We start from the raw sequence: 23,925 nt of genomic DNA on the forward strand, positions 1-23,925 counted from the left end.
AGACAGAAAGACAGAAAGACAGAAAGACAGAAAGACAGAAAGACAGAAAGACAGAAAGACAGACAGACAGACAGACAGAAAGACAGAAAGACAGAAAGACAGAAAGACAGAAAGACAGACAGACAGACAGACAGAAAGACAGAAAGACAGAAGTATCTGTTTTCTATAGGACAATACTATGGTTAAGGTTTTCTTCATGTGTAAGTAAGAAAGATGATAAAAATCAGGAGAAACATCAACTTACTTTAGGTAAAATTTAAGACAAGGCAGGACAACTGCAGTAGAAGTGTGAGTGCATTTGCAACATGCTGGTACATGAGATTTAAGTTCTCCTTCTCTTCCTAACCTTTCCATTCCAATATTTTTCAATATTTAGTTGGTGCCCTTTTAACTATTAGCATAAAGGCACTGTTCAATCTACATTTCTTTTGTTTTGTTTTAATAAACACTGTACATCTTTCGGTTGGTCTGGCACACAGACTGTGTAAGTAGCTTACTTTTTTTTTCTTTAATAACAATAGTGCCACCTAGTCGACAACCTAATGAACTGTGCCGGCCAGTCGCTGAGCACTGTAATTACAGCTAGAGTCTCTGAATAAAACTGAACTATTGAACTGTTTCCTAAAAACATGTTTGTGCAAGGACGTACACTAGTAGTTATCTGTAGTTATAGTAGTGAAATAACTACATCAAGTATAAAACAAAGAAATAACTAGATTTGCTACCATCAAGTAAGGAATCAGTCTATACTAATGTAATATTGAACATATTAGCACTGAGGAATGTACAGAAGATAAATACATTATTAAGGAAAGATGTCTGTTATGGACATCGTTCAGAACCACATTGAGCTGTGGCACTTTTCTCACACAACAGTCCCATTAAGGGGAATAAATTGCTTCTTGGCTAAATGAAGACTAGAGAGAAATCAGGAGGAACACAAGAAATCTGCTGCATCCTCAAGTGTAGGCACTACTGATGTTTATTCCCAAAGTGCTGGAAAGGAGCTCTTCATTTTATATTCAGAAAATTAATGTGCATCGATTTTTTTTTCCAAGTGTGAATAACAAAGGAATACTTTTAATAATACTTAGTAATACAAATTCTTCTTCAACACAACTTACACTATATTACTGTTAAATATTTTGGGATCCTTCTGGTAAAGCTCCTAAAGGAAGTAAGTTGTTCGTAGAATCATAGAATGGCTTGAGTTGGAAGGGACCTTAAAGACCATCGAGCTATGGGCAGGGTTGCCAACCACTAGATCAGGCTGCCCAGGGCTCCATCCAACGTGGCCTCAAACGCCTCCAGAGATGGGGCATCCACAGCCTCTCTGAGCAACCTGTTCCAGCACCTCACCACTCTCTGAGGAAAAAATTTGTCATCTCCCACCAATACTGCCCACTCAGCAGCTCCAACAGGAGCTCAGAAACAGCAGAAGCAGGTGAGGAGCACAGGAACTCTGCCTCCTCACCAGCAGCACTCCCAGAGCTCCAAAGGCTGCAGAAACTGGCAGACGTTCTCCCCACTCCCTGGGTGCCCAGTCTAGCACAACAGCAACACTTGCAGCTGTCTGCACTAAGGGAGGTGGAAACATTCCACGCTTGTTTCTCTCAAGATACACAAGAGGCAATGTGACAAGATATTTTACTAGTTCTACTCAGTAAATATTGATGTGTACATACCACCAGTGCAAGGAGAAACAGGCAGGAAGAGGAAGGAAACACAGGGCCAGCCCGCTGCAGCCACCACACAGCGCCCGCTGCCGCCTTCCCGCCTCACCACAGCGAAGACCGAGGGGAGTTGCATGCAGCATCTGCAGCCGCAGCGCTTTCCTGTCTCACACCGCTTTGTGCTTTGGCAGGAATATAATCTCTGATGACAGCGTGAACTTGCACAACCATTCCCACCAATATCCAGCTCCATGCTGTTGCTGTGGGACAGAGGGCGGCAGAGGGGCACGCTGATAAAATGGCGCCTGGTGTGGAAGCGTGGGGGAAGCAAAGAGGCGTCACAGCTCCTCCAGGCGGGAAAATGGTGCCCGCTGATGCTCAATGAACGTTTATGGAGACTGTACATTTTTTTGTTCTTTAATTTGAAATTTCAGCAATATTTGGCTTCTAACAAAGCCAACATATAGTGAACATCTTCAGGTATGGTCTGAATTCTGCATCCATCTTCATCGTTAACATCACAGTTTTTTAAAATTTTTTTTAAAATCTAAACTGCCTTGCTTAATTTGAGACTGTGTTAATATTCTCTTTCTTCCTTACATTAAGGAGAAACTGCACTAATGCTAAGTGTACTGCCAGGTACTGCAAGCAGTGCTGTTAAAAATAATCAAGCTACTTAAGTCAAGTAAACAGTCTTAGGACAAAAAAAAAAAAAAAAAAAAGATAATTTCCACTACTATAATCCTGACCATTCTTTAAATGCACATTTCAAATACCTTTTTTTTTTTTCAAATAACTTTTTTTTTTTTTGAACAACTTTCTTTTAGGTCAAACAAAAAGGATGGCCCTCTTACTACATTGAAAAAATCAAATATATATAGGAATAGAAAGTCAGTCACAATTTTTCCTTAATATTTTTCTGCATTCTTTTCAATTTGTTTATCAGGTAGACCAATTTGTTGTGGTTATTATTAGTAGAAAGCCAGAACTGGCAGATATCATCCAATTCAATTGATGAATTTATTGGGAACAGCATGAGACTAAGCTTAGTGCACAGTGATGTCTGAAAAACATAACAAGAGTTAGTTTCTTTCAGTTTTCTTTTTCGTAATTGTACTAAACAAAATAAGCTGATGTAAGAGACTGGGGGCAGGTGAAGAAGCAGGGACTCTTTGGCTGAGTGGATGTATTACATTAATTTCTTAATATGTGAAGGAGTTGATTACCCCTCTAACAGCAATGGGAAATTAGTTTCTTTATTTCTTCATTAAGACTGTGGGAGGGAAATTAATTTTCTACTCTGGTTTTCAAAATTAATTGAATATATCTTTATTAACATGATAAATACGTACACATACTTTTTGGTTGAAAGAATTCTCTAAATTAATCCTAAGCAGACATTTTCAAGGCAGTTTGGTAGCACACTGTTTTTTGTTTAGTTTTCTAACATTATAAAAATACTGAAGAAATTGATTTTACAAGTGCAATCTATTAAAGCTGTCTATAGGGAAGAAAAGCACCTCAAAACAGTTTTTCTAGTCTCACTTGTGCAGTATCAGGTGAATAGCATATTGTTTAGTCTTCATTTCTTCCTGCTCTATTATTTTGTACCTACACCCTTGCAGTCTAACATGCACCTAAGTGTTTATGTTTTCATGCATTTAAGTGTACGCATCAGAAATTATCTTTCGATTGCTCTAAAAGGAAAACATAATTTTTGAAAGCATAATCCACTTAGCTTGAAGAAGGTGTCTAGATTATTCTCCACGCATACATTTCCACTTAGATGAATTTACAAAACATCTCAAAACTGCTCACTTCATTTCCTATGCACTCAATGTCTTCATATCTGTGTTGTATTCTCTATGGTGTACTTCCACCACTGCATCATTATGTTCTTTTATTTACGTTCTTTAGTACTCTTAAAGTCAATCACCTCAATTATGCCAAAAGCATTTTTATTTCATCTTCTATTGCATAATTACTGCAATTGTTTCATCTAATATCTTTCATACTCAAAAATATGTCAAATATTTTTCTACAGAACTTGGGCCTTTAAGTACTGCAAGAAAATACCATTGGCGATAGTCAATTTTCCATCTTCTTGTATCTTCAGATAAAGACTAGATACTTTAGAAAACAGCATGCTTGGATTAAACGTAAGCTCTGGACTGAATACAACAATATCATAGCAGACTCCAAGGGCTTATTTTACAAGGAAAGGGAGATCTGTCAGTCCCTTGCGGCCACCAAGTCCTTCAGGTTCTTTTAGCTCAGAAGTACAAGAAAATTCCTAACAGAACATCTTACAACTTAATTTTCTCAAGTATCAATTGAATGTATTAATCAGGGAATATAATTTATTGTCCCTCATTCAATGAGTATTAAATTCCATGTTATTTTATGAGTCTCTCCTTGCATGAAGAAGTAATCATGTCTAAAACTACAGAAATTAATATGTTTACCTTCATTTCTTTTTTTTTTTTTAAGTTAGTTGGTTGATTTGACAACTTCAACCATCTTTCACAAAGAACTACTGTATCATTCTTTTCTTAAATTATTAAGTCTAAAGAAGTAAATTAGAAAATTATTTCTGTGAAAGGGCGCTGCATTTATAAACTCAAACACAAATTCTAACCACTACCACCACCTCTCCAGTGAAAGCCATGAATTTCTCTGTCTTGATTGGGAGATAACACCTTTTTGTATAAAATAAAATTTTAAGTATGAGGCTACGAATGCAGAGAGTCAAACTATCTTCAAAATCCTTAAGAAACAATAACATTTTAAGAGGACTATCCTAAGTAATCACTTAGATCTTCCAAATTATTTTCTATCTGATAATATTACCTATATACTGGAATGTTTTGCATTCATTTTCTAGGTTCAAAAAATTCAAAAAAAAAGTATTCCAAAGTTACACACAAAAGACAGAAAAATGCTCAAGTGATCAACGTCTATTTACCTTGGCAAAAGTTCTTCCGGTCATCTCCTTTTCATAGGCTTCACCTTAATCCATACCAATTGAATTCTGCTGAATTCTTTTAATTCAACTGTTCTCCACCAGAAAAGGCAGACTACAAGTAAATAAGCAAACAGTGGGGATAAGTTACAGCTGATCTCCTGAACTTCCTAGGAAGTTAATAGGAAGTTCTTGTTTGGTTGGTCAAACAAAAGATATCTTAGTTATAGACACCAACTACAGGAATTAAATACGCAATGTTTATACTGAACAAAACCAAGACTGTCTCGAAAGCATTCACACATCATTGTTTAACCTGATCAATCCATTTTAACAAAATAGTTCTTCTCTTTGAAAACTGCTGACGAGAATGTTGCAAAGTGCAGCTGGGAGAAAGAAGCAGAACAAGTTCTTTACTTGTTTTGATAATTAATTGCATCATTATTAGCTTGTTAGAAAACCTCAGCAAGTCCACACAGCATCTTTGTTAACACGTTAACCCTAATTTACAAGCACAGAATAAGACACACTCTTCGCCCAGAGAAACAATTTAACCTTTAACACAGAAGAAAAAACAGATGGAGTTGAGGCATTTTTACCTATTGCTCCCATTAGAGCAACTTAAAGAAGCAGAACAAGAAGTCTGGATGAAAATTAACTAGCAGATGAGATTTCAACTATCTGAGGAAAAGTCAATGGCAAAATAATTAAACTGTCACCAAAAACTCTCTTCCCTGGGAAAGAAAATCTGTGGTCCAACCCATGTTTAGATCAGCACAGAGTAGAGCCTCTTCACGTAGTGTAACGTTTAAGAAAATTTAAAAGCAAATATGTTTTTACTAGTGTTGCAGTTTTAATTACATTACATTAAATGGAGGAGGTTAATGAAGATTCTGCAATTCTCCGTATCAGAACTCCATCACGAGCTACTTTCATCACAACAACAAAGACTTTTATAGGAAGTATCCTCAACTCTTGGCACTGACACAGACTCAGTAACCTTCTCCTATGTATAACAAAAAATTTGCATGAATGAAGCAACAATAAGACATGCTTATCCTACTTGACACTGTACACATTATTTGTGCACACACCCATAAGTCAGATGATAATAGCATGGTATAAATGCCATGAATATTTAGAATACACACACAATGCTCAGACTTCCAGCCCAAAGTCGTCTCTTTCCTTCTTACTCGTATGAACTTCTCCGATTAAAAAAATAATGGCAGACAGTTAAAGGCACCACAACAGTTGTGTAGCATATCACCTGTCTTTGTGAGCCATCTCGACAATTTAAGGGATCTACAGGATCATTTATCCAGTAGTTTCTCCAAAACCAAATTGTTCATTGGTGTTGTTCTTCCTGAGCTCAGCATCAGTCAAGTAACTGCTTGCTTTCCTGCACAGGATAGTCTAGATCATGACCCTGTGAAGGAACTTTAGTCAGGCATTAAAGAGTTTGTCATCCCTTGTGAAATATTTTGGCTTTGTTACAAATATCACAAATTGTATGCACATCTGAGATGAGGTCACTAGAACTATTCTGCTGGAAATGAGAACTGCTGTTTTGGTTCCACAAAACAAAAATAACCAAAAGTATCACAGAATTGCAAGGGTTGGAAGGAACCTCAAGAGACCATCGAGTCCAACCCCTCTGCCAAAGCAGGTACCCTAAGAGGTAGGCATCCAGACAGGTCTTGGATATTCATCTCCATAGAAGCAGACTGAACAAGCTCTCTGGGCAACCTGTTCCAGTGCTCCGTAGCCAGTACTCCTCATTTGACTGCTCTTGGTAAGAAGCACTGCTTGCCTAAGTTTCCTGCATATTTTCTCAGCTAGGGAGAGAATTCAGGCAGCTTGTAACCAGTGACCTTTTCTATAAATGTTTTAGAACCAGCTTTTAGACCATAGCAAAGACTACATCAGCAACACACCTGTACGGGCTCTTACCTTACACAGATGGCATTCTCTTGTTCAGATTAAAATCCACAGAATTCTCACTGATTGCTTCCTCAAATTGAAGGAAATTAACTTTTCTCTTTATCTGGCTCTGTAATATGATAACCTATTTTCAAGAAACCACAATCAACCTAAGAATGGCAAGCTACAACATACAGAAAAAAATATAGAGAGAGACTTAACACTGTTGTCTACAAAATTAGTATTCATGAAAAGCACTAAAAATGATAATATTGTCAGGTGTATATCAACTCTGGCAAGGATTATGTCTCTATGTTTCAGTCTGCACCTGTTGCCTCTCAGCTCATAAAGTATCTCACCAGAACAAGACAAAGCGATATCAAGAAAGGTCAGAAGCAGATTTTCATTGCATTCCTGGAAGGCTCTCACGTTATTTTTAAACACACCTGTATTTGGGGGCTCATTGTTTTAAATAAGCCATTTTATTCTGTCAGTTTTCCACTGAACATTGTCTGGAATTCTCAGGTCAGGACATCCACGTATCAAACTCATAATGACAAAATTCCAATGACAAAAGAATTCTGCCTTACTAAATCTAAAAATATACACATCTAATTTTTTTTTTTTCTGAGCAACTGACAATGCAGAATCTTAATCCTATTACACGAGCAGTATTCCCAGTGCCAGCACTCACCAGCTGGGAGCTCCAGGCCCTTTACTAAAATCCGAGGGGATATTTCCTTCCCCAGTCAGCACTGAAGACATCTGCACTCCTTTTCAAATATTGAGTACAGAGGCAAGCATGTGATTATGCAGTCCTACATCCTGACCCTCTGCCAGCACTTTCAATGGAGTAGCTTTCCCATAAAGATTTGCATACCGACAACAAACTTTGTTGACTGGAGGTGTGACAGCTTTTGTTATTGATGTGCTCTTACAAGTGCTAACTTTCACTGCTCAGAAATAACGATTAACAGCGTAGTTATTAATAAGTAAATATTCAAATTAGGGGCCGGCTTTTTTATTATCTTTATTTTTACAATCATGTCTTCTTTGGATGAAGTGATGGCCTTAAATGACAACGGAGCGACACGCATACTGCTGCATCATTAAAACAGTAGCTTTGATTCCAAATAAAGACTTAGCGGAGGAAAATTCATCATTCAGTGTGATATCATTTGTTACCTCCTTAATAATTCCAACCAACTGAGCAGGAGTACCTGAGAAGTATTTGTCCTTTCCAAGTAAGAGTTGCTCTAACACAATTACGCATTACCCTCAGTAAAGAGGCGCTACCTCTAAACCAAGCTGGTGCTAACTACATTTCTGCCCATGAGACCTTCAAGCACAATTTTGTGTTACAGACAGAAGGGCAGCGTGTGTTTCTGGAATTGAAATGAAGCAAGGAACCAAGCGGGTGCAGAGCCCGTGAGGTCCGCTAGAGGGGGTCATTCAATTGGACAACCGCGTAGTTGCCATCCTTCCAAAGTGGAGAGGTTCTGTCTGCAGTTTATCACATCATAACCAATTGATAGATACTGCACGAGAAACTCGGCAATAACTACAAGAAATTAATAGTTAAGAAGCTACTGTTGGCTCCATTCACATATTGGGGCGATAGCACAGTTGGAATAGGACACTGCTAATGGTGATGAACTGGAGGCATCCCAACCCAAAACACTCCTTACCAGAAATCAGCGAAGCGCGTAATCCTTCGCTACACTGAAGCAGATCCTGGTTCTCATTTGCAGCAAAGTAATCAGTACATGCAGAAACAAATCATGGTTGTGTCAACGTCTTCGAGTGGAACTGCCCTCCTCACGTGGTCCTGTACCTGTACGCGGCCCTCACTGGCGATTTCACAGGAGCTGAGGTTCGCCGGAGGGCTGGGACGGGGCCTCCCGCTCCTCGGAGCCACCCCTGTCCTGAGGGCAGGGGGTCCACCTCCGCTCCTGAGATATCACGGCCGTTTAGCAGCTTTTTGTTTCCAACACGTAGCGACTGAGCAGTCTCATCATCTTTGCGTTACCTGGATCACGAGCAACCTGTGCCGCTCTTTCTCTGTACATTTCTGTTCTCTAAGAGTACAGCCGCACCGCAAAGCGTTCCACCGAGTTACCTTAGCCCTTCTCCGGCCGTGGAACCGCCCCGACGGGGCGCAGCCGGCGATGGGGCGGGCGGACGAGCGGGGGCGGTGCGGGTGCTGCCCCGGAGTCCACCGCGCCCTTTCCAGGAAGCGCTCAGCGCAGAGTACGGCGGTGGATGGTTCCCGGCAGCCGACCCTCGGCTCGGAGCTGCGGTGGGCAGGTAGGCACGGCACGGCACGGCCTGGCTCGGCTTCTTTTTCTCCTCGTCGGGGCTCTCAAGTGTCACCACTTCCGCGGGCGATCGCGGTTGTTTCAGTGGCGCGCATCGCTTGGAAGCGCGCAGGTTGACTACTGAGCGAGGGGCGATGGCTCAGCCCCGCCCGGGCGGCCGGCCCCAAAGTCCACCCGGCCCCAAGGTCCACCCGGCCCCGGTGCCCCCAGAGCGAGCGCTGCGCGCGGTGGGACAGCCCCGGCGACATGTGCGGGGTTACGCAACGGCACCTCAGGCACGCAGGACCTGTTCGGGTCGGCGCTTTCTGTGAGGGATCCGTCGGGCTGAGCGGCGTGTAGGTACTTGCGTTGGATGACTTCATGTGTGGGACTCATTCGGGCTTCATCCTTCGGGAGGTTGCGTTGTCCCGGTGCTGAGGTGCGGGTTTCTGTCGGGCAGGTACGCGCCATGCTGGGGTTGCTGCTGCTGCTGCTGTGCCGGCTCCAGGTGACCGCGTCGGCGTTTCTTCACCGCACTCCGAGACCGGGAGGCCCGGAGCAACCCGACGCCACACGCGGTAACGTACTGCCTGCTTCACTTCTTAACGTTGTTTCTACTAAGAAATCTTTGAGAGCACACCGCTTGCTCCGAAAGTAATGCTTCCCACTTATTTCAGTAGAAACGGCAACGGATATGTCAGAGACCATTCTGTCAGACCGCCCCTCCGCTGCCATCTGTCACACAGCAACAAAATATAATAGGATATCGGTGGGAAGGTTCAGCCGCTGCTGCCATAGCACCAACATCCGCCTCTGATGTTATGGGCTGACATCGTGAAATGGGAGGCATTACTTTCGGAGCAGCCCTCATAGTTGAGCGCACCAAATGAGTTTTATTTGAACACCTAAAACTCATTTGTATCAAAAGGGTTTATTTGCTTGTTTGTCGAAACTGATGTTTTTCCTCAACATATCCCTTGCACCGCCTTGAAACAAAGCACACTGCTGCTGTTGCAGTCCCTTAATTTGGAAGGTAGAAATAAATGAAGTCTCCAAGAACGACTTGAACTCTGTGATGCACGTGGGATACCGAACATTTAAGTGTCACGGCTTCACAAATGAATTTGTAAGATAGCTGCCCCATCTTCTTAGTGAATAAGGAGTGCCATAACCTTAACGCAAACTTGTTAAAGCTGTCACATTGAGCAGGAAACTCCTTCAGGGCAGCAGGTTGAGCAGAAAAATGCTGAGCGCAGGTTATTCATTAAAATCCAGACTGCTGTGGGGCAAAACAGGGCTGCCAGGCTGCCCTTTCCTTGTGAGTTCACAGCACAGAACCCTCCCCTGGCAGTGAAAAGGCCTGGATCACTCCAAGGCGGAGCTGAAAAGTGAAGGGTTCAACTCTTTTATCCAGTGGTTTAGCAAGTAGAACAGCTGTTAAGAGTGTGGGGCACCTGCAGTGGGAGGCTACCCCTTCAGCATTTTCTAAGCATCTTTTACCACCAGAGTGACTTTATTCTACACATTGTGTGGATACATTTTTAATTAAACACGAGGCATGCTAACACTGCATTTACCATTTTGTTGAACTGTGGCCCAGGTACTGCAGAACTGCATCTAGCAGAGAATTCAGACTCGTCTGTTTCATTCTCTGCGTACTTCCTTAATCACCAGGTCGTGTGTTATTTGGAGGTGGAGACAGGTGCACATTGATTACATCCTACAGAGTGATAAAGAGAGCAGATAGGTGGATAAAGACTCAGAGGGAAAAAGCTTGTATCACCGCGATTCAGGGTTCCAGGCTTCACATTCCTTAAAATGCAGCAATTATCTAAGTTAATTCGGAATTATCTCTAATGTTGCTTGCGGTGAGGAATGAAACACTACTGAGCACAACCAAAGACCTGCTTCAGAAGACTGAACTTAATCTAATATGATTTGCAATGAACCAAAAGATGGATATCATATTTATTGTAGCATAATATTGTAATTATTTTCCATTTCCACTTTTTTTCTCACATGAAAACCATCTCTCTAGTTACTGTTACATACAGCATCGATATTTTAAGCACAGGTTATCATGCCACTCCTTTGAAATAAAAGATGTGCCTTCTTACGCATGTATACTGTTCCTTCTATACATACTGTAATATTTCTTCAATACATTGCAATATTAAAAGCACAAACAACCAATATGCAAGTTACGCTTACATTTTCTTAGTTTTCAGAGAGCAAAATGTTTTGAGATAGCACTGCGAGAGCTATCTAACGATTAGAGTAAAAATTCCTGAATGATGTGATAATCCAGCAAATCAACCAACAAGAGCACAGAGCTAATTTGTAGCCGAATACCTTTATTCTGAGTCTCATCCCCTTTTTTTTGCTGTCTGGCTTGGCATCGAGCAACGTTGTTTCTGCATTACACTTGCAAAAACAATCCTCTACTTGTGTTATTGAACCAAATAGTCCAATAATCCAAATAGGACTTCTTAGAGTACGGATTACACTTTCGCTAGCAGCTAAGACAGAAAACTAGTTCTGTTATATGAAGATGATATTTCTTAAAAGAAGCTGTAGCAAGAACAGGCTAAAACTTGACTATGAAGAATGAGAAAACGCATTCCTGTATTCCAAAGCCTTCTATAGTTTCACTAACTCTTCTGGAATCTTACCTCACAGCTTACTGCACAGGGCCTCGTGGCACCCAGAGGAAGCACAAAAGAAGAAAAGAATTAAATGTCTTCAGAAGTGCCTGCTGCCAGTGAAATTCCTATCACAGACTAACTTAAAACAAACATGCCAACCTTTACGTAGAGCGTGCTGTCACAACAGTGAGAACAAATGTAAAATGAATAGGGCTCTGCTGCCTTGATTTAAATTCTAAATTCTGCAAACAAACTTGCAGCATATTGATAAATGTATTTTGAGGGTTCTTTTTTTGCTTAGTTTGAATCTGACTGGATTTCTGCTTTCTGCAAGTATTACTTTGTTCTGAAGGGCTCTGATGCCCATGTCCCAGAAGGGGTAATACTAAAACTTGATACTAAATACTAAAACTTCCAACAGCTGTCGTGAGAACCAGATACTCGTGACCAGTATAAGGGATAGATGAAATGCTTTATGGGAGGAAGGTATTTCTATTTTATATTGCATAGTTAGAAAAGATAGCAGCAAAGACAATGTTTTAGGAGAGCCTTGTGCTTCTTTCTCCTATATGTAGTTGAGACATGCTAGGGGAGGAAGTGAATTCACCATAGTCCTTTAGGATATTACGTGTTCTTTAAAGACATAAGACTTAGCCTTTCCTAATTTGTTTTAAATAACTTTTCTTTTTAACTAGTGTTCACATCAGCAAAGGAGGCCAATTTGTTCATTGGACGACATCTTCTGAACAACAGGTTTGATTTTGAAGCATTCACACCAGATAACCTGGAAAGAGAATGTATGGAAGAGCTGTGCAGCTATGAGGAGGCCAGAGAAATTTTTGAAGATGCTGACAGAACGGTAATTGTTTAAACAATTTAATATACTGAAAGAGGCTGCTGAATAGATGATTGCTGTTTTTAAGTCCTGTAGCCCTTAAGAAAACAGCACAAGTGAGACAACTGCTTATTTTGTAGTAGCAGTAGAGGCCCAAATTAGATGGAATTCTTGCTCTAGATATACCATGAATGTGCTTGCATATGCACTATTCCCTTCAAGACTTTAGACAAGGGCTCCAATTCTGCAAAATAAATGTACATGAAACTTCACGAGTACCACTTGTGAATATACCTATACATGTTTTAGAATCTCAGTGTTTTTTCTTAGTAATTTCTCAGCATGCAGGTTGAATGCATTTCGCATGCTCTATGTTTTAATTGACTGATTTCATCCTTGTATAATGCCAAGTGTTTTGGAAGAGAGGACTACAAAATAGATCTACAGTTTAGCTGTTGAAGTGTATTCCTGTAGCACCATCTTCTAAATTGCTGCCTATATACAGCTTGGAATAAAATTCTTATTAAAAGAGAAAATACATAAAAGACTTTTCAGCCCAGCAACAGAACATAATGGCTGCCTGAAGACTGACTTGCTACAGGAAGCAATAATCTCTTCTTGATCCTAGACGTGCTCTGCACTAACTCAGACAGGCAAGGAACACCTGAAGTTGAAAATGTCAGTTTGCAATTGCAGAAGTGTTAAATCAGATTAAATCTTGCTGGAGTTTTTTCCTTTCTAGCAAAATTACAGGTAAACACGCTTAACGTACAGCAATCGTGCAACGTAAATGTTTTTCTCTACTATGAATTCAGATACTGTTCATGCAAATGTCTGATTCTTAAGAACTTGACTTTATGGATTTACAAAGGTTAACTGTAAGCATTTTTTGTGTCAGAATATATGCTAGCTTCCATTGTGATCAGGCAGAAATACCTCCATATGATCTAACATTAGACAGTTAACGCAGTCTTGTTGTTCAAAACTAGCATTATATTCTTTGTGAAATTGCAATTTGTATGCAAACTTGAATGTATGACAAAAAGATGCTGGGATAAGCAAGTTAAAATCCTTTAGCAAGAGTTGCTTCTGTTCATGCCATTGTTGAATTTTGCAACAGTGCTATATTTTAAAAAAACAGTCGAATGTTGGGTCTTTTTAAAATCTGCTCCTTTGTATTTTTCAAGACACAATTTTGGAGCGACTATTCAACTACAGGTCCCAGGATAAAAACAGGTAGGTCACCCTTTTCTTCTTTTCTCATATTGCAATATCTTATGTTTATTGTAATACGTTCTTAAAAGTACACCAAGCATTCAGTGAGCAGATCTACAACCCAGTCAAGGTCGCAAGTACATGAAATAATATTTGGAAGGCACTGGAGGAGAGACATCTAAAAAGTTTCATGCATAGAGAAGGAAATGTCTGCTCACCTTTGCTTTAGGATTAAAGTGAACAGCAATCTTGGCTTGTATTGCATAGATATCATGGCTTCTCAGAGCAAGCTACGCATTTGTGAAAAAGAACAGCACAAGAAAAATAGTACTTCATAGTGTATACTGTTGAGAACACAGATTGAAAAAACCCTATCTGAAAATAACCCATATTTTATTTTCAGGTGATGAAACACTACAAAAAATTAACATTACAGGACTTCTCATCGGTCCAATTGCTGCTGGAGGAATGTTAGCCATAATTGGACTACTTATCTTCTACTGCTGCAAAGATAGATGTAAATCAAGGCAACCACCAGGGTAAGGAATTTCACTGCTTAAAAACAAGAAAAGCAGTTGGGTCTCTTAGGATGGCATTTAAAAGCCACAAGTGGTTGGTCTAACTGTGTCCTCGGGGAAGCCAATTGGAAAGTTCTGACTTGCCTGGAAGCAAAATTACAATGGTGAGCACTAGTTACTCTGAAGTTAATCAGTAACACAAAAACATAGAGCAACAGAATAGCACTTGCATGGCTGACATAACTTCTGGTTATTGTTTTTTTTGTTTGCTTTGCATGTGTCATCTTAGATCTAAAACACTCTTACTGAAACACGGCATCGCTTTAATAGGTTGGGGCCTATAGTGGAAGGTCTAATGCGCTTTATTTCACACTTAAAAGTAGATTACGTTCCATGAAGAACATACACTCTATGTCAGATGTGAAAAGAATTATGTTGGAGAAAATGCTTTTCTGTTAATTCTCCAGCCCTGCTTGTTCCTTCATCATAAACTTAAAGGAGCACAAGAGGACTCTCTGCTCTCTCTTCCCCATAAATTTACCCTGCGTGAACTATTCCTACAGTGTAGCTTGAGGAGAGTACTTAGATTCTGGAGTTTATAATCATTAAAGGCACGGGCGTTGGTTCTGTTCAGGGATTTTTTTTTTTTTTTTAATTTTACAAGGAATACAACTTCTTTCTTTCCTTTATTAAGACAAAAGCCGCTATTTATAAATGCTGTTAACTTTGTTTAGGCACGTGGATCATGGAAGAAGCAGAAGACGTAGTTCGACTTCCATCTTCAGAAGACATGAAGAACTTTCTTTAAATCCACTTCCTCCTAGAACTGATGATTCAGGACTACCAACTTATGAGCAAGCAGTTTCTGCCAGCGGACAACATGATGCACCACCACCTCCTTACCCAGGGCCCCCAAAATGGATCCGGGCATTTCGAAAGTCTATGTCGCTTCCTGCCCCTTAGCTACAAACCTCCTCCTAAAGGGAGGAGGAATTACTGAAGCATAACAAACTTCAAAAAGTTCACTACCTTGCATATTGTAAGATGGTTTATAAAAATGTGAAAGACCATTAGCACAACTAGGAATAAGTCAGGATCCCATTTGGGAGAAGTCAACTGTTGCGAAAGCTGCAGGACTATTCTTTGCACAAGGTTATTGTGCTAAGAAGAAAGAGTGGATAAAGAGTAAGTCTTGTACTGCCACTCTTCCTCATGCACTTTGAGCCATCCCATCATATTATTGATGTTTTATTAATAGTTTCATCTTGTTTCTTTAGAAGGAACATTATTTCAATTGGTTTTATTGACAGTAACCATTTTTTGGTGACTTAATACTTTCAGTCATCGTAAGTCTACTGTGTTGTTTGACATGCTTTACTGCTGTGTGGATTTTCTATTCATTCTAGTAATAGGTTTGAGTATGAAAACCATTTAATGAGTTTATCTTTCAAGTGTGAATATATTACTGCTTCTGGATTACAATGGTTCGTTTTAGACTTTGCCGGTAAACATTACTTAATTTGATGTATTTTTGTGATTATTATTTTGGATTGAAGGGAATAATTAATTGCATGGCATATTACACACTCAACAAAAATATACTTGAATCCAAGGTTTTTATGATACTCCAGCTTGTTATTCAGAGTAGAATACTGAACAAGTAGAGTACTTGTACCCTTTGGAAGAGACAGGGAGCCAATAGCTACAGAGTTGTTCCCTGCTAAAATTATATTTAGCCTGCTTTGTCTGGAAATTACCCAGGTTTCACAGATGACGTTCTTCTAGCTGTCTAAGAGTTTATGTGGAGGAAAATATATATTTTGCTTGTGAAATAGTATGCCAAACTACTCCATGCTTTCATCAAGATTTTTTCCCAGGACTCAAAAATACAAATTAAATGGAAGCGACAGCAACACTTTTAAAGAGAGGGATTTCACAGGGCTCGTGAAAGTTCTGATTCTTTAATGATTTAACTACAGAAATAGTACAGAAACTACACCTTCTGTAGAGTGTAACACTTGAAATGTAGTCTATGAATCTACAGTTTAGATCCTGAAGGTACTGAAAATATGCATTGACTGACGAATACTGGTTACACGCAACATGTCAATTTGCAAGACACATTTAACATTAAATTAAGCTTAACATAAACTTGCCTCATCTTGGATGGGGAAAAAATTCCCAAGCAGCTGACTGGGTTGCCTCTTTTCTAAATGAGACACTGAGGAAAAAATACACAGTGCTTGGTTTCTCTCAGAACAGGCTTAAACATGTCACAGTACTTCAGTGCTCTTAGCCATCACCTTGGCCCATTTCCCGAAACTTAGCTTCCGTGTTGTCCTTTCAACATCATACCAGGTTACATCATGCAACCTCTTAGAAATGTGCATAGATGATTACTTACAGCAAATAACTGAGGTTCAGAAAAGTAGTCTCCAACTCTGTCAACTGAAAAAAAAAATAAGTTGCTTAACCTGTTTTCTGCATCAGCGAAACAAGAGAGCCTACTATTTCATTTCTCAAATCCTCTGATGAACAACATTATAAACATTACATATTTTAGTGTTTTTTTTCATGAGTAAGTGGGTGTGTGTGCACGTGTGAATTCACTGGAAGAAAGAAAACAAAGTACCACATGGAAGCATATTTCCTCACTGCAGTTGAAGAAAATGAGTCATGAAGCATTTGACTCCAGTTCTACCAATCCAAGTCTATAGCAAGCTTTTTTATTGGCTTCAACTGGATTGGAGCAAAAAAATGTAAGAACTGATCACTTCTGTTAATAAAGATGTGCTACCATGTTATTTAAAAACAATGCTGTTCCGAAACCTGATTCAATTATTACTTGGTTGTCTTAATGATGCCTACGTACATAAACCAGATTTTTTGAGTTTTTTTTCTTAGTTGAATCCTCACCTGCCAACTGCTGCTACCCTCACATTGTTCCATGTGAGGAAGAACAGGAAAGAAATCCGAGGTATGAAACTCATCTATCAGACACTTCAAGCTCACTCTCTTTGCACTTTAAGTATCTTCATTCTTATAACATACAAATTTTTCACTGTATCATTTTCACAGTGAAGAAATTTCATATTTTCCTCTCAAATGTGTTCAGCCCATCTCCACAAACGCCCTGCTCTTAATTCAGTGGTAGCTTCTGCTCCTAGTAGTCCCTGAGCTGCGTATTTGGTTCTTGTGACCTCATGTATTTTGGCCGTCCTTCTATCCATCTGACACAGCCTTTTGAATGCACTTGTCCTAGTTATCTTTTCATTCCAAGTCTAAGTGCTGGCATTTTGGTGGGAGAGAGGCAGCAGTATTTAAAACACTGTTAGTCTCTATTTTCTTGCAAAACACTTTCCAATAAACATCTGCACATTTACTGGAATTCAAATTTGGCCTATGATAAAGTTTAAAAAGAAACTGCTAACCTTTTAGAATTTCTTATGAAGTTGGTAACAGCAAGCACTCTTCATTGCGCTGTAGAGCCCTTGTCAATGGGAAGACAGCGTGGTTTGTTTTCTCTCAACAAAAACTGCCTGCTTCGTCACTCTAGTTCGCTTAAACATGATGTATATAAACTTGAACTAAGGTTCAGAATCACACTAACATGGCAAAAAAAAAAAAACAAAAAAAACAACAAACCAAAACACACCTATTTCCTTAGGTAAGTGAAGTGAGAAAGATCCCACCAGGGAGTACCAGAACAGGCGTGAAAAGCAAAGCAGGAAGCAGAGCTTCCTGTTCAGTAATAGTAACTTCAGACCAAAGTGAAGGTATGTGCTGAACACAGAGAGCTATTTGCGAAGTTGCACATGTATACAGCTTCTAAGGTACTACATGGTGCAGAGCACCAGCAAAGGAGAAAACAAACAAATAAATTGACTGCATGATTATACTAAATTAAGCTACTCTGTTTTGCCCACAGCAGAAATAAAATAGTTAGATTTCCACTTCTCCCAACCACACAAGATGAACTGAACAAGCTGGTTAAAACTCAAAGAATAGCAAAGACTCAAAGATCCAATGAAGCAGTCAACTGAAGTGAGACTCAGAATACAACTGGTGCGGTGTAGGTTCATTCACATTAAGCCAAAGACATGGACATATCTGAAAAATATTTCTGTCTAGAAATTGGCATGTTTCGAAAAGACCTTAGAACAGGTTTTAAACTAATGGTGCAGTGCCAACTTCATTTAGGAAATAAGAAACACCTCTGATCACTCAGGTTGTTCAAGCACCTTCAGTGAAATTCTCTTAAGTATCAAAACCTAAATAAATATTGACAATTAAATGTCCAGCATTTAATGGTAAACACTCAGCTTGGATGTGATACAAAGGATAATTTCTTGTAAGAGTTCAAATAATCCTTGTCAGATAATGAACTTGTTTGAGATCATAGGCTTTATTTAAGTTCTCTTTTCCTGCATTTCATTGCATTTCTCCCACTTGCCTTACACAAGTTCTAAATCATAGTTCATAAATCAGTTGAATGCACTCATCCAGCAGAAACAAAGGCTGTTCTAGAGAGCACGTGAGTTGAACCAACTCAAGTGTGAGCAGCTGTGCCTTAGAAGTTGTGGAACCACATGATCAGGAGGAGCACGGGGAAAACGAAGGCAGTGAGGACTTTGATCTCATTGGTACAGTGCTCTTTCTGCCAGCTCACACATCAAGTGCCGTAATTTCGTAGATCAACTTCAGTTCTCTTCCTGAACATTGTGATTCATTTGTTTGAAATTATACCCAAGCTTTTTTTCTTTTTTCTAAATCAAATAAAGGCAGAGAGCATAAATAAAGAAATGCAAAGAGTACCTGGGAGCCTCAGGGCAAGTAAAGTGTGTTCTCTAAAAGGCAGCACTTTCTTCCCTATTTACACATCTACTAGTGTCTAGTTTGACATTTGAAGAGGCCAAGTGCCAAATAAAATGCAAAATCTAATCTGTTAAGCAACTGCAATTTTCTGCTTTGATCAGGACCACAATCAGAATCACAACCAAAAGAACAGTGATAGGTAATAGGCTTGACCAAGACTCACATTAGTCCAGCCTAACACCTGAGCTACTTCTCATTGCTTCTTATGGAAGATACCAGAGCTTGGCAGCATGTATACTCACACAAAGCCCACGCTACGGTCTTACATCCACATTCTGTGAATGTATACCTAATACCTATTCAACATACAAGAAAGAAGCTTCAGAAATTTTACTCTGCACTCTTTTCAAAATCCATTAATCAGTCCCAGCTCAGCTTTGGCCCAAACTTCTTCAAACTTCACCTAGTCACACATACTCACATTATTTGTATATTTTTCATCTTTGAAGCACTAATTTTCAAGTTAAGATGTCCGCAAGTTTCTGAACCACTAATTTCCATCAATCTTCAAAAACCATTCTCTCAGGATAAGGCTACCTGCTAAGCATTTCTAGAGCTTTTGTCGGCAAATGGAAAAGCGCTAGTCACTGTAAGCCAGCCACCAATACGTCTGTGTATGTCAGCAAGCTATTTATGATGCTGCAATAGTTCCGAAATGAAGCACTATCATGATCTGAAATACGATCCTTTTGTCCACTTTCACCAACCTAGTCATAAGCTCAGACTGGCAGAATTAGCTGCATGCTGTGCTTTAACCACCTTCTTTGCTCAACAGCTGAAGCTGCTGGTCAGCTTGCTGATTCCAGCATGTGCCTCTGACTCCACACTTATTCCATGGCTCTCCTCAGCGCACCAAAATTGCCCGAAAGCATATCAATCACTTTGCTGTAAAAGCAACAGCGTCACTGGAAGTTTGTTCATGCAAGAAAAAAAAATGTCTCTATGGCTAAACATGTGGCAAAAGCCAGGATAAGAGCAAAACCAGGCATCTCCTGTTATGGAAAGGCAAAGGATGGAAGCAATGCCCTCTATAAAAGAAAGTGGCATATGTGGATAGATACTGAAAAAGCCTTGCAGAGCCAGGTTTGCGGTACCTGCAGTTAAAAGAATGTCAAAAGCACAGGCAGCAACTGCTGGCCTCGAGAAGAATCGCTCCATTCAGTACCACCTGCTGCCTCATGCACCAAGACCCTGAGTGGTGCTACCCTGGTATTTGCCATCTGTGGTACTGTTCAAGCTGTACATACCATGGAACCCTCTGCCTGGCCAGTCCTGTACGTATACGACATGAAAATACTCAATCACACTCAGCAGACACATTACCATGGGCACTAACAGCACACTAGGAAACAAATAAGTCAATAAATAAATTACAAATAAGCGTAAAGTGGTGCTTTATTCTGGCCCGGGATTTGTGACTGACTTACTGATTTTAATTATGACTGAATCACATTTTTATGACTAATTATTGCCATATCACATGATTTTGATGACAAATTATGACTGCCAACTACCCATTAGTTGGATCCTACATTTCATTTGGCATACGGCCACTTCAAAGATAAAACTAAGCCTTAAAAAGTGACATTGACATTAAGCATTACGTACCATTAAGTTATTTAATTAGAAAAAGGGGCAGGTATATTAGCAAACAGTTCCGCCATAGCTGGCTTGATTCTGGCTAAGCTGAGAAGGGGCAGAGAAGGCTGTTATGTCTTTGGAGGCATACTCTCAAGCACTCAGTAGAGAGATTCCTATACTGAACAGTGCATGAACCACGTCAGCAGCTTGTCATCAAGAGCAAGTTTCCTGCTTTTTCTCGTCACGTCCTTCCTTTCCCACCTGCTTCTAGCTGCACAGTACGACTCTTTGCCCTGAACCAGTATTCATTTGACGCAAAACAAGCTGGCTCAGCTCAGTGGAATTACAGGAACGTGACCTGGCAAAAAAAAAAAAAAAATTAAACATTCTTTTGCCAGAGGAGTGAACTTACAGCTCACTTTGTGACCTGAGTGATTCTCTGGGAGCAGGACGGTGGAGCAGAGGAGGAGGAAGGGAGGATAAAGCCTTTTCCTTTTGGTACTACCAAGCATCCAAGGCATCCCAGCTCCGCTGGGACAAGGTACCCACAGGCAGCAATCAGCACGTGCTGCAGCTTGGAAGAACGCTCCTTGAACATTAGGCAGTCTCCACTAAAATATCACCTTAAATACATAAATCAGTGCCTATGTGCCTCCTAATCACCAAATGACCCTTATTTCTCTCTAGATCCATTATTTTTCCAATTGGAGACTATTTTGTTTAGTGAAAAGAACGAGCAACAGAAATTCAGTGCTGCCCCAGGCCACTAAGCTGCACAGATTGCATTACGGTGCTGTAATTTAAGACCTTACTCATAATAGCTTGTTTATCAGAAAAATATACTTAAATATTTGATTTAAATAAGCCACATATAGCAGAATAGCTGGCTACAGTCATTCAGTTATGAGCTACAGCTCTGGATGCATTAAAGCCTGCTGAAGGTCAGTTTCTCAGCATCAAGCCGTAAATGCTTTTGAAAAAGATGCATTCCTTATGAATGCAAGAACTGACACAGTTCCAGCCAACATTCATAGTTGTGAAACTGTCTAGTATAATACACACCTTAATGCATACACATTAACAGGATTTATCAAACATTTTTGCTGTGGATACCAAGACAACATAAAAGAACTCATTCTACACATTCTTGTTCTCAGAGGACAGTGTTATAAAACATCTTTCTGCCACAAAGATAGAACACCAAACTTCAGTGGAGCTTTCCAGGAATGGCAACAAGAACAGTGATCAGTTCTATGAGAAAAGTGTAGGAGTTTCCCAGGCTCCTCGGGAGAAGTCAGCTGTCTCTCAGACACAGGAAATGCCAAGTATGGGACAATAGGGCTTTACGTGGTGTTTACTAACACTAGTGGTGGTGTTCTCAGTCTTGTCTGTGGTATGTTGATACTTGCACAGCTCGCTCAGATTACTAAATGAGCTATCTTTTCCCTGCCTATAGATTTCAACTGATGTTTGTTGCTTGGAATGTCTTATGCAATAGTATTTTATAGTCACATATGAATATTATCATATACCCCTCTTTAGAGAAATCGTCTGTAAAGAAAATACACACTGTGTCATTAATTCAGTAAAATTGAACACAGTCCCGGTAGTTTTACCGTTTATTAACACCTTGTCCCAAAATGGCAGCAAGAAGCTTTTACACCACCACCATCCCTCCAACCAACCCTACAGACAGGTGCATTGGGCTCCACCTGTACACACACATCACCCTTTATATTTGAAGGAAACAGTGAACTCCAGGTGATTATTGTAATGGAGATGAGCAGACATGTGCAAGGACATCCAAGTGTCCTTCCCCGACACAAAGCTACTTTTAGTGCATCAGCAGCTCAAGTGCTTCTCCGTTAGCATAAAACTGGAGGCGTTTTCTGCCAGCATGCCTGCATCACACGTGTAACAGCAATCAGCCATATTTCCCAGGGAAAGGCCTCCGCTGCAAGCAGTGCAGGCGCTCACTTACGCAAATAGAAGGAAAACTCACTCTTCAGGTTTGTCCTTCGTGCTCTGTTGTGCTCTCTCCTCCCTCTTCCCTGGCCTCTCAACACCTCTCCTCAGCCTTTTCTATGCAGATGGTGCTGGCACTCACCTGCCCTCCCCACATTGGCCTTGCTGCTTCTCGAAGCTGAGCACAACAGAAACAGCACCTCGGCTTTCCCTCCTGAAATCTCTCAGCTAACGACTTTCCCACTCAACACTGAGCACTCCCCCTACTCCACTCACATAGCGAGATGTTGATTTATATCACACATCTAATCTGATTGGCTGCAGGCAGACATTTCTCCTGCCTACATTTCCCTGCAAAACCCTGCGGTTTGACATTGCCTCAAGTGCTACAAACTGAACCTTCAGATGCCTTACTCAGCCACAAGCACGCACCTCTCTCTTCTGAGCAGTACCGACGCCTTCAGGGGCTCCCACACCTTCTTCCACAGCAAACAGCCCTCATCCTGGGGCCTCCTTCTCCTCCCACCCACCTCAGCACTTCTCATCCCAGACCATGTTCATGAAGGTTGGACGAGATGCATAAGATTATCCAGTCCAACCCCAACCCCTCCCCACTAAACCAAGCGGTTAAGTACTGCATCTGTCTTTCCATTGAACACCACCAGGGATGGTGACTACACCACCTCCCCGAGCAACCTATGTAAATACCTAGCCATTCTTTCTGAGAAGAAATTCTTCCAAACATCCCACCTGAACCTCCCCTGGCACAATATCAGGCCATACCCCGTGGTCCTAATGCTATCACCCAAAAAAAGAGGCCGACCCCTACCTCACCACAGCTTCTTTCCAGGGAGTCGCAGAGATCCCTGAGACCTCCCCAGAGCCTCCACTTCTCCACATGAAGCTATCCCAGCTCCCTCAACCCACCAAGTCCCTCCTTTAACTAAAAAAGATAAGAATAAACAAGTAAGTGAGATTATTACCAGTCCTGCACTTTCTCCACCACAGCCACGAGCCCTCGCGCTCTCCCCTCAGATTTATTCAATTTTTCCGCGGGGGGAGGCGGCCGCAGGTCACGTGCCGCGGTCACGTGCCCGCCGGCGGCGGCCCTTTGGTGGGGGGGGACGCTACTCGGACACCTGCGCGCCCGCCGGGTAGCGCCGTCCTCTCTCCGTCCCCCTGCAGGACGGCCGGTCGGCCCTGCAGCCCGCCTCGTAGCGCGCGCCCGATGCGGCGGAGCCGAGGAAGCCGCGGTGCCCCCTATCTTGTCAGCACCTGGCTCGCAATCCCGGCCCCAGGCGGCGGTGGCGGTGCCCGGCGCTGACGCCACGCCGCGGAGCGCCGCTTCGCTCAGCGGGAACAAGATGGCCCCGCCCCGGCCCCTTCAACAAAGCCCCAGCGCTCCGCTCGACGCGGCCCCGCCGCGCCGCCGGCCT

General features: G+C 41.1%; 2 protein-coding genes across 19 annotated transcripts in view; one reads left to right on the forward strand and one right to left on the reverse strand.

Annotated features, from left to right (window-relative positions):
- The window catches only part of CCDC73 (coiled-coil domain containing 73), an 81,009-nt gene extending 57,090 nt beyond the window's left edge, over positions 1–23,919 (reverse strand). For 2 of the 17 annotated variants that reach the window (XM_021401929.1, XM_021401930.1), the window contains exon 1: positions 4,639–4,732. In XM_021401929.1, coding sequence (XP_021257604.1) covers positions 4,639–4,662 — 24 coding nt within the window. In that variant the 5' untranslated portion in view covers positions 4,663–4,732. Of the gene's footprint in view, positions 1–1,685; positions 1,969–4,638; positions 4,751–6,588; positions 6,704–8,246; positions 8,685–16,472; positions 17,706–20,551; positions 20,883–23,472 lie in introns of those variants that run through there. The other 15 variants (XM_021401932.1, XM_021401931.1, XM_021401934.1 and 12 more) reach the window with 13 other exon arrangements.
- On the forward strand, positions 8,718–15,902 carry PRRG4 (proline rich and Gla domain 4). Of its 2 annotated transcripts, XM_021401950.1 has the most exons (6): positions 8,718–8,865; positions 9,316–9,433; positions 12,196–12,359; positions 13,523–13,571; positions 13,954–14,089; positions 14,803–15,902. In XM_021401950.1, the coding sequence occupies exons 1-6, from the start codon at positions 8,821–8,823 to the stop codon at positions 15,029–15,031; spliced, it is 741 nt and encodes a 246-aa protein (XP_021257625.1). In that variant the 5' UTR covers positions 8,718–8,820; the 3' UTR covers positions 15,032–15,902. The 2 variants fall into 2 exon arrangements, with proteins under 2 accessions (XP_021257625.1, XP_021257624.1); XM_021401949.1 differs by lacking the exon at positions 8,718–8,865 and having other exon boundaries at positions 9,214–9,433.

Source organism: Numida meleagris, chromosome 6 (assembly GCF_002078875.1).
Source record: "Numida meleagris isolate 19003 breed g44 Domestic line chromosome 6, NumMel1.0, whole genome shotgun sequence".
In the NCBI taxonomy this organism is placed as follows: domain Eukaryota; kingdom Metazoa; phylum Chordata; class Aves; order Galliformes; family Numididae; genus Numida; species Numida meleagris.

Coding starts and splice junctions, on each gene's coding strand:
- PRRG4 (XM_021401949.1), top strand. CDS start 9,229: ATGACTTCATGTGTGGGACTCATTCGGGCTTCATCCTTCGGGAGGTTG. Junction 9,434..12,195: donor GCAACCCGACGCCACACGCG/GTAACGTACTGC, acceptor CTTTTTAACTAG/TGTTCACATCAGCAAAGGAG. Junction 14,090..14,802: donor AAATCAAGGCAACCACCAGG/GTAAGGAATTTC, acceptor AACTTTGTTTAG/GCACGTGGATCATGGAAGAA.